Raw genomic sequence first — 11,024 nt, forward strand, 5'->3', positions numbered from 1 at the left:
TGATAAAATAAACTAAAGATTAGTATGTAAATGATAAAGAAAATGATTGTCGTAGATATGTAATATATGGTAGTATGTTTGGTAAGATTTTTAAGTGTAGGATAATTTTGAATTTTTTGATGAAATGACAAAATTGCCCTTTCTTTTTTTTTTTATTCTTCCACTCCGGCGGCGGTTGTCGGCGGCTGGCGGTGGTCGACCGGAAGCGGCGGCGGCGGCGGTCGGGCGGAAGCGGCGGCGGTCGGCGGTCGACGGTGGTCGTCGGTCGGCGATCGGCGGTCGGTGGTGGTCGTCGGCCGGCGGTGGAGGTTGTCGGTGGAAGGAAGTGGTTGTGAGTTTGAATTTAGGAGAAGGGTAAAATTGGAAAAATAAGATGAATTAAGAGTTGGATAAATAATCCTAGGGGGTGAGGAGGTATTATTTTAACCTACCTAATATAACTTAATCATTCATAGAAGGGATTGACTTGGTTAAATAATCACGCGTACCAAACGAGGGATAAGGTGTGTTTAAAAAAATAAACCCACCTTATCCCATGAACCAAACGCCCCCTTAAGCTCCAGCCCACCCCCGCCGGTCCGCCCCCAGAAGCGGATAGCGAAGAACTAAGTAATTTAACATAATCAAGCCGGGAAAACGCTAACCAAGGTCCATGATACAAAATCAAAAATAAGAAATATAAAAAAAACATGTTATCTACTTTTGTCGTCTATCTTGTCAAATTTGGATCTTAATTCTGTAATTTTATTTTTTGTTAGTTTTTATTCATAATTCAGAATACAAAAATTGCTAATGTGAAACATGAAAAACCGTCGAAGTATCCGACACCAAACTAGCACACTATGCAAAATAGCACTGAAAATCTAAAAAAAAACACAGTTACACAACTAAAACCGAACTTCAACAAATTAGATAACAAAAACAGAAAGCTCTAAAACTTAGAGGACTAAATTGAATAAATGCAACTGATATCGTATATGCCAGGGAGTTTCTCTCATAATGACCGTGAAATTTATTCCAACCTGGATTTGTGTAATTCTACTATTCTTTCACTTTCAATTCCCCTATTTTTTGAACCACTCTTGCACTGTAGTCAACTGCAAAGTCTTCTTACTATCCATCCCCCATCACTTTTCTAGCTTCATGATGTAATCAAAGGACCGACCCCAATAATTGTTAATAAAATCATACCCTCGAAATTAAATTTTAAAAATTATATAAATTTTTTATAAATATATTTTTTTTCTGTTAAAATCCCAACAAATTGGACTGAAACCCTGTGTATATATACCCCACATTCTATAAATCCATAAGTTCATACAATCTTGAAACTCGTACATTTTCAACCAAACCTTCCAAAAAAACTGATATTGTGACAACATATATAAAACACGTATCTTTAGGAGTTTTTTTTTCCTCTCACAAAGGACACAAGCCAAAGAAAGTTAACATGGTGTTCGCAGCGGCCAACGGCGGCGTTGGTGGCGAGAGGCCGAGCATGGGGTCCTTCACCTTATTAGTCATCAAAGGACGGTGGTTCATGGTCTTTGCCACCACGCTCATCATGTCGGCGGCCGGTGCCACGTACATGTTTGGTCTGTACTCCAAGCAACTCAAGAGTTCTCTAGGATACGACCAAACAACCCTCAACCTCCTCAGTTTCTTCAAGGATCTCGGCGCCAACGTCGGGGTCCTCTCCGGCCTGATCAACGAGGTCACGCCGCCGTGGGTCGTGCTGTCCTTGGGGGCGGTGCTTAACTTCTTCGGCTATTTCATGATGTGGTTAGCCGTCACCAAGAAGATATCCAATCCCAAAGTTTGGCACATGTGTCTCTACATATGCATCGGGGCGAACTCGCAGTCGTTCGCCAACACCGGGGCGCTGGTCACGTGCGTGAAGAACTTCCCGGAGAGCCGTGGTGCGGTTCTCGGGCTTCTGAAGGGATTCGTGGGGTTGAGCGGCGCGATCATAACTCAGATATTTCATGCAATATATAAGAACGACACTAAATCTCTCATTCTCCTGATCGGGTGGCTCCCCGCCGTGATATCGATTGTGTTTCTTCGAACGATAAGGATACTGAAGGTGGTTCGGCAGGCTCATGAGCTAAAGGTTTTCTACAATTTCTTGTACGTATCACTTGGTCTGGCTGGATTTATAATGGTGGCTATCATACTACAAAAGCAATTCAACTTTAGACGAGGGGAGTTTGGAGCAAGTGCAGCCGTGGTTGTTGGTTTGCTATTCCTGCCGATGGCTATCGTTGTGAAAGAAGAGATTAATCTTTGGAGGAGGAAGAAACAACGTTTGGACAACCTTTCCGAGCTAAAGATCACCACAGAACCGGCAGCGGTGGCGGCGACAACCGCCCCTCCACCATCCCCACCACCGCAGCCACCGGCTGAAAACCAAGAAAAAATCTCTTGTTGGAATCATAAAAGCATATTCGGCCCACCGGAAAGAGGCGAAGATTACACTATTTTACAGGCCCTTTTCAGCCTGGACATGCTGATTTTGTTCTTGGCTACAATCTGCGGAGTTGGAGGAACTTTAACGGCGATAGATAACTTGGGACAGATCGGGGCTTCATTAGGGTACCCGGATAAGAGTATAAGCACATTCGTTTCACTCGTGAGTATATGGAATTATCTTGGAAGAGTTGTCGCAGGTTTCGGCTCGGAACATTTCTTGAAAAAGTTCAAGTTTCCAAGGCCCTTGATACTCACTTTGATACTCTTGATCTCATGCATCGGCCATTTATTGATAGCTTTCGCTGTCCCAAATGGCCTCTACTTTGCATCAGTGATCATAGGCTTCTGTTTCGGCGCTCAATGGCCGCTGCTTTTCGCCATAATATCGGAGCTTTTCGGGCTCAAATACTACTCCACTCTGTACAATTTCGGTTCCGTTGCGAGCCCGATCGGTTCGTATCTGTTGAACGTGAGGGTTGCAGGCCATTTGTATGATAAGGAGGCTGAGAAGCAGCTGAGAGCCTCGGGCCGGGTCCGGCAGAAGGGGGAGGACCTTGATTGTGTCGGGGTGGAGTGCTTCAAGCTGTCTTTTGTTATAATAACCGTGGCGACTGTTTTCGGGGCCATGATTTCACTTATCTTGGTGTTTAGGACGAGAAAATTTTATCAGAGTGATATTTATAAGAAGTTCCGGGAGGAGGGGGAGAGGGCCGCGGCGGCCGAGGAGGAGGAAATGGCGGTTGTGGCTGCCGGAAACGGCCATGCTCGGACTTCTAAATGAATCGGGATCAACTGGTTTTATGTATGATTTAGAAAAAGGAAAATCAAAACTACGTATTATTATTGAGATAGGTATTGTTGTATAAGATATGTGACACTTCTTTTAAATTTTCTTGTAGGAATTATATATATATTATAATTTTATATAATTTTGCATGATAAAATATTTCTTTTTAGTTTGGTAAAATATTATGGCTAGCTCGTCATTTAAGGTAAAGGTCGATTATGCAAAGTTTGGTTAAATGCTAATCACATTTTTAAAAGACCAATCTTTTTGTGTATCAAATAATAACTTTAATTTGGTTTGAAAAGTAAAATTTTAATTCTTGAATAATTCCACCTCTCAATAAAAAGATATAAATTAGGAATTATAAAAATAAAAATTAATTAATATGCCAACTAAGAACTCTTTGATGTGAAAGCCATGATGAAGATTAATGAATGATCACGATGTGCAACATTTAATGTCACATTTCCAGTCATTTTTCTTAAAAATTATATTTATATTTTTAAAAAATATAATCAGAATTATTTAAATATATGGGATCCTTTGATTCCTTTCCAATTGCTGTGTACCGACACTCCTTCTATCATCAAATGCCCGCTATTTTAATACTACGGCAAAGTCGATGGACAACTATCAGATTTTGTCCGACAAGAGACTTTGTGATGTGAGCCAAATTATTCGAGGTTTTTATTTATTTAATTATTATTATTATTATTTGAGAAGAATTCCAGGGATATTATTTTGACCAATCGGACGAAATAAAGATCGAATCATTCATAACAAGAGTATAAATTTTTTACTTTTTTTTTACAAAAACGAAATTCAAATTAGTTTTTCATTTTGGACCAGTTATCAACAACCATTTCACAGTATTAGCGTGTTTTTTTTTAGTATTTTTTCGTCAGAGTAATGACAAACATGTCAGCGATATGTGACATTAGAAATTTTCGGTGATATAGTCTTTTTTTTTTTAATTATATCATTATTTCGATAAAATTGAAAAAAAAAAACAATTAAATTGTTTACCATTCAAAACAGGTGAGATAAATATACATTTTTTAAAAAGTTATTTACAGTAATATATTTGACGTGCCAAATTGGCTTAAGTTGCCACTCAAAATTAGATCCTGCAATAACTAAAATTGGATTTCAGACATGATGCCGATGGTTGTTCAATGTTCACATAGAACCAGATATTACATACGTATGTGATATTATATCAGGATTGAAAAAAAAAATTAAAAATCTAAAAGAAACTAATTTATTGCAATAATATTCTTTTTTGACTATACATATTATCAAAATTTGATCCGACAATAATTAAAGAAAATACTCTATTTTGAATATTATATATATACATAAGGTAAAGAAAATATATTATAATTGAATCTCGAATTCGAGAAGTTGGATTTTTGATATAAGTTGAATTGGTCATCGGACCATACCCGTATAAGTTGGACTTCAGGACGTGACCGCTTTGCTCGTTTGGTCGAACTGTAGGTGACCGGACCGGACGGTAGCATTTAAGACGTAGTAGTCATTGTGCTTAGATTTTTTTGGCACGTGTTTGTGCAATTTGCCTCATCCTGTCAGCGAAGTTAGCACAATAATAATTATTTAATAAATTCATGTAATATATATTTTATATTTTAAAATAAATTTTATTGCTTTTATCAAAATAATTTAGAATATAAATTTCCCAAAAGTGATATTTTTTAAATGCGAAAGAATATATGTGAAGTCAACCAAATACAATATATACTGCGTATATTTGGCCGACTTCAATTTTATCGCAAATAAAAAGGACAAATCAGTAAATATATCATAATTTTACGCATCAAGAATCAGAATCTTCTTTAAAAAGTGTTTTAAATTTCGAATCTTAATTAAAAAAAATTCTATGCCAATTAAAAACACAAAAAAATTAATTATAATGATGATACTAGCTAGCTAAATCATGGATGGTCTGTTAGGTATGGGGATGGTGTTAGGAATAGATATGCAAACAATCAAAATCGAGTCGAATATTTCAAAAAAATTGAGGCTCGAGTTCAAGCTTTGATCGATCCAAAGTATATTTAAACTCGATTTGAAACTCGAATATATGATTATTTTGAGCTTGAACTCGGATGAAAATCGTGCCAGTGTGTACAAAAAAGAGTATATATGGAGGAACAAGCATGGAACATATTATTTTAAAGAGATAGGAAGTCGGGATATGAAGGGAAAGGGAGATATAAGTTGCAAAATTCCAAGAGAGGCGTAGTCCGGAATGCTTTAAAAGGATAAATAAGATTTAGAAATATGTATATATAATGAATATACTAAATCTTGCAAGCTATCGAATAAAAAAAATTGGGTTCGCTCAAAAAATCTAACTCAAGCCTGGTTTGAATCCTATTCCAATTTCAGAATCAGCTAGAAAAATTATCGAGCTAATTCGATTTGTTTGAGTTCTAGTTGGGATCCCTATACTGAACTTTTTAAGAATTTTCTTTAATATATACTAATATATACTAGCAAACATTTATTAATAAATTCATTTTCCAGATATTAAGTGAAAAAAATTGAATCGGCACTCGGCAGATATGTTTCTCAGTTTTGTAGAATTGGTTCAAAAGTTTACAACCTTATTAGTATCAGCCCTGATGACTGTTTTTGGAGGCAAATAAAATAATAATAAAATGATGTATATAGAAACTTAATTAAAAAAAAATTGGCCTCGAAATTTTAAACCATAATCTATTTCGTCGGAGTAATGATGTAGCATCAGAAAATAACAAGGTAGCATGTAATATAACTTGAAAAATAGAAACCCAGGAAAAAAAATTAAATTCTTACTTGAAAAGAAAAGACCAAAGGATATATAATGCAAAGTCTACTTGAATGCCTAAAAAAATACTAACAAAATGTATATATAATAAGAGGACTGACTATCATCTTCTTGTGCTTCAATGTTGTGCAACATTGTTAGCCATTTGCAGTTCCCTTTCATTAGCTTCCATCTCCTCTCTAAACCTCTTGTAAATGTCAGTCTTGTAGTATCTCCAAGTCCTCATGACCAAGATAAGCGACACGAACGCACCAAACAGATTGACGCAAGCTAGAATCAAGAACGACTTCCGGTAACATTGAGGCCCGAGGCACGTTAACTCGTGCACCATCGATCGAGTCATCCCTTTACTTGCCAGCTGCTTCAATGCCTCTTGATCATAGAGTTTGCCCACAATCAGCACATTGAGTACATATGATCCAATAGGGCTAGCCAACTGCCCGCAGTTGAACAAAGTTGAGTAGTACTTCAATCCAAAAAGCTCGGATATGATGATGAACAGTAGGGTTAACTGCATACCATATGAGAATCCAATCAATAGCGAAGCAACGTAGACCGAACCAGGGAAGGGAAACGCGATGAAGAGATCACCGATGCTTGGCAGAACGAGGGAGACTGTCATCATAAGTACTCTTGGAGTTTTATATTTCAATAGAATGTTTTCGGATACGAATCCGGAGAAAACCCTTCCAAAGTAGTTCCATATACTCACTAGAGAAACAAATGTGCTTATAATGTGTGTCGGATACCCTAAAGATTCGCCGATTTGGCCTAGATTATCAACTGCGGTTAAACTGCAGCCTAGCCCACAGAAAGTAGCCACAAAAAGAATCAGCATATCGACACTCAAAAGGGCTTGAAGTATAGTGTAGTCTTCGCCTCTCTTCGGCTTTTGGCATATATTCGAACAACAAGGTGGGTCATTGATTTCTTCGGCTACGCCCCCGGTATTTTTCGAGTTTTCTAGAACTTCCTCTATCTCTGATACAATCTTTGCCTCAGTTTTCAATGGGGGCTGCTCAATAATAATTTTAGGGGTTTGTTGTGCTTCTCTTTTCCTTAATCTCCAAGTGGCCAACTCTTCTCTGACAGCAATAATGCAAGGAAGAAAAAGCAAGAAACTCACAAAACTTGCACTAGCAATAGATGCACCATGTGAGAACGTGACATACTTTTGTGCAATCGTTAATCCCATGAGAACCAAAGCCAAGAAAACAGAAATATAAAGATACTCGTACAAAACCTTAACTTCGTTTGGATGCCTAGAAATTTTCATGGCTCTAATATTAAATATAAACATCAAAGAGATCAAAGCTGGTAGCCACCCAATCAAAAGAATCAAAGATTTTGCATCATTCCCATAAATTGCCAAATAAAGTTGAGTAAAAACTGCACCACTCAGCCCAACAAAACCCTTCATCAACCCTAACATCATCCCTCTACTCTCCGGGAAGTTCTTAACACAAGTAACAAGCGAACCTGTATTCGCGAAATTCTGCGAATTCGCCCCGATGCAGATGAAGGCACACATCATCCAAACCGAGGGTTTCCGCATCTTCTGGCACACAGCCAGCCATATCAGAAAATAGCCTGCAAAATTCATGACAGATCCAATCAACAGAACAAACCATGTCGGTGTAACCTCCGCAATAAGCCCTGACAAAACTCCTACGTTAGCTCCAATATCCTTGAATGTCCCCAAGTAATTAAGCGTCGTTTGATCGTAGCCGAGAGTGGATTTGATCACTTTCGAGTAAACACCAAAAAGATAGGTTGCACCGGCTCCCGCCATGATCAAGAACGAGGCGAACATCATGAACCATCGGCCGATGAGGAACTGGACCGTGAATCGGCATAGCGGCCCGCCGCATGGTGTAGAGTTGCGTGGAGCCGCCATTCTCTTGCTGTGTTTACGGTGTGCGGTGGTTGTGATTGAAGTGGTTTGAATTTATGGATATGTGATTGATTATATAATGATGAATCGAATGAGTTTCGAGTTTTTGGAAGACTGAATCATTGAACAACTTTACTTCGCGGGATAAGATATATACTGTTATTATTCGATAGGACTGAATCTGATTATCAGATTTTGTGGATTCAAACTATGATTCTTGTTTTACAAAACTTCGGATAGTTTTATTTTCTTTTTCTTTTATGGGAAGCTTTTAAAGTTCCTTGAAAGACTAGAAAATTTTGATTTATCGATTACAAATATTAATTACTACCTAATCGACACACATATATTAATTATCACAAAAAATTCTTGTGAGACGTCTTGGTAAATTTTATGAGAGAAATCTTCTATTTGAGTCACTCATAAAAAAATAATACTTTTTATTGTAAATATATATATGAATTACTTATCTCACGAATAAAGATATAATACTTTTTGTTGTAAATATAGATATGAATGACTTAATTATCTCACGAATAAAGATTTGTGAGATTATCATAAGAGACCTCATTAATTATTATACATTTTTTATTTTGATTTTGATTTCGCTTTACCGATGATAAATACCAGTAGTAGTAGCGGAGGTACACACGTTGTGTACATGTTAAATTATTACGTTTTTATGTAATTTTTTCATGACCAAAAAATAGAACTTGTGAAAGTCTTATTTTTTTTACCACTAACTTTATTTTGTGAATTTGTTGATATATTTAAACTAGTATAAATAAATAATAAAATATGTTTGGGTGATTTTCAATATATTTACATGTTTGTCCGTTAAATGTAAAAAAAAGAAGTAAATTTATATTTTATATGTAATATGACTTTCGTAATTTGAAATTTTTACTTTTTAATTATTATGAACCTTGTAGCTTCTATTTATATTATTTTAGCAAACTGCATTTGGTTACTAAGAATTAATATTTGAAGTTTCAATTTCAAAAATGCAAAATAACCATATTATTTATTTTTTAAAATAATATTACATCAATCAGACACCATATCGTGCTTTACAAAAAAATAAATAAAATTAATACTTGTGATTTAAGGGAAAATTTTGTAAATTGACTTGTTTAGTATTTTAGTTATGTAATTTGTTGAAGTTCCATTTCATCTAGTAGTTTGAATTTTTTAAGTTTTGATTTTTTTACTTGTGGAAGTTACTAACCTCATCAAATATTCTTGATTTGACATTGTTGCTCTCCTTGTGGTTCATTGATGAAATAAATCATACATTATACACATTAAAATCTATTTGAGTAAAATTTAAAGCAAAACGACACTCAATATTAATTTTACAATGGGAGGAAAAACTTATATTTCTTTTTAGGTAGATTTAACATTAGTCACGTTGAAAAATATCAGTGTCAAGTAAACAGTATTAGGTTGATTTAATGACTTCGGACCAAAAAAGACAAAGACAAAAAATTCAAAACAAGCCAACTACATGAATAAAATTACAAATTTAATTTATTAAGCATATGAGGAGCATCTTCGGAACGAGACGCAATACTGTTCCACTTGGTTATTTAAATCATGCGCTATTTTTTTACTTAAATGATGATAAGACGAATCTATACATCAACGAAATTGAACCATGTGAAAATTTTATTTAACGAAGAAAATGTGTTGGAGGGTGGTTCGATTGTTCGAATGGTGACGAAATCGTGATACACTTTGCTCAAATAAGATTTGTTTGTATGAATTATTAAAAATTAAACACATCAAACACTATTTATAAACAAATACAACAAATCACACACATACACCATGTTCGTCTATTTTAAAAAAAAAAAATCAAAAATAAGGGGAAAAAAAAAGTAAAAATGAGGTGTGAGTAATTGCATAAATTTTTAGAGAAACCTACATTTTTGCCAAATTGGGATACCGTGTTACGTAAGGTTCTTTCTGGTTAACTCAAGTTGTCATGTAAGGTATAGTTTGGTAAAAATAAGAGATGAATTGATAAATAATCCTCCTTATCCTAAGTTTGGTACCTTTTTAGAAAGCCCATGATAATATCACGGGCCCGTGATAAATAATTTTATACTAGGATAAAATATCCCTTTTATGATATGTGATAATTTTAATTCAATGATAAAAAACACAACAAATGACTTAATTGCCTTCAATATATAAAAATCATAAACCCTATCGTTTTCTCATTTCACCGCCCCATCAAATAAATATTTTTATTTATTTATATATATAATATAATATGATAATTATATAAATGAACTCGAGATAATTATATAAATGATTTTTATAAATCTCAATAAAATTATTAGTATCACTCAATTTACCTCAACAATTGATATTTGACGTGACTTACAAAATCAAATGCTCAATTATCATATTATATAATATATAAAATTAGGTAAAAATAAATAAATCATGCGAGCACTGTCGGCGCATGAACAGATAAGAAATATGAACTTTAGCAACAACTTTGAAATTATAAAATTTATTATGATAAGGTTAATTTTATCATTACAATCTACTATATAAATTTAATCACTCTTATTGAAATCATACCAAACATTAAATATAATATCATACATCTTATTTATCCTTAAATTATATATCATATGTTTATCCTATCATGTGTACCAAACTATGCCTAAATCAATTAATTTGGGTATCAAAACTATCTTGAAATACTAACAAAATGGGTATAAATATAAGTGTGTTTACCATCAAAAGGAAAATCAAACACCATATATATCATTTAGTTTGGGGATATCGTGCTCTTTTATGGTGTTATGCTATTTGATTTATTTATACGTTAATAGCGAAAAATAGGTCTAAAATTTCTTTTAATTTGGGCCAAAACCATGAGAGTTGATATGTCGTTTTACTAAAAATTATATCTAATAGTAATAATGCAACAGTAAAATTTTAAGTCATACATTTTATATATATATATATATATACCCATGTAGTGTTAATCCACACGAAATTGTGTAAATGTTTGGAAT

At 34.6% G+C, this 11,024-nt stretch overlaps 2 protein-coding genes across 2 annotated transcripts; one reads left to right on the top strand and one right to left on the bottom strand.

Annotated features, from left to right (window-relative positions):
* Positions 1 to 1,305: 1,305 nt before the first annotated feature.
* Positions 1,306 to 3,360, top strand: LOC140973973 (protein NUCLEAR FUSION DEFECTIVE 4). Its single transcript, XM_073437148.1, has one exon. It carries the CDS (start codon positions 1,451 to 1,453, stop codon positions 3,251 to 3,253), a length of 1,803 nt encoding a protein of 600 aa, XP_073293249.1. The 5' UTR covers positions 1,306 to 1,450; the 3' UTR covers positions 3,254 to 3,360.
* A 2,639-nt stretch (positions 3,361 to 5,999) lies between these two features.
* Positions 6,000 to 8,082, bottom strand: LOC140973974 (protein NUCLEAR FUSION DEFECTIVE 4-like). Its single transcript, XM_073437150.1, has one exon. It carries the CDS (start codon positions 7,987 to 7,989, stop codon positions 6,211 to 6,213), a length of 1,779 nt encoding a protein of 592 aa, XP_073293251.1. The 5' UTR covers positions 7,990 to 8,082; the 3' UTR covers positions 6,000 to 6,210.
* Between the last annotated feature and the right edge of the window lie 2,942 nt (positions 8,083 to 11,024).

The sequence above is a fragment of the Primulina huaijiensis genome, chromosome 3 (genome assembly GCF_012295235.1).
Source record: "Primulina huaijiensis isolate GDHJ02 chromosome 3, ASM1229523v2, whole genome shotgun sequence".
Classification (NCBI taxonomy): Eukaryota; Viridiplantae; Streptophyta; class Magnoliopsida; order Lamiales; family Gesneriaceae; genus Primulina; species Primulina huaijiensis.

Coding starts and splice junctions, on each gene's coding strand:
- LOC140973973 (XM_073437148.1), top strand. CDS start 1,451: ATGGTGTTCGCAGCGGCCAACGGCGGCGTTGGTGGCGAGAGGCCGAGC.
- LOC140973974 (XM_073437150.1), bottom strand. CDS start 7,989: ATGGCGGCTCCACGCAACTCTACACCATGCGGCGGGCCGCTATGCCGA.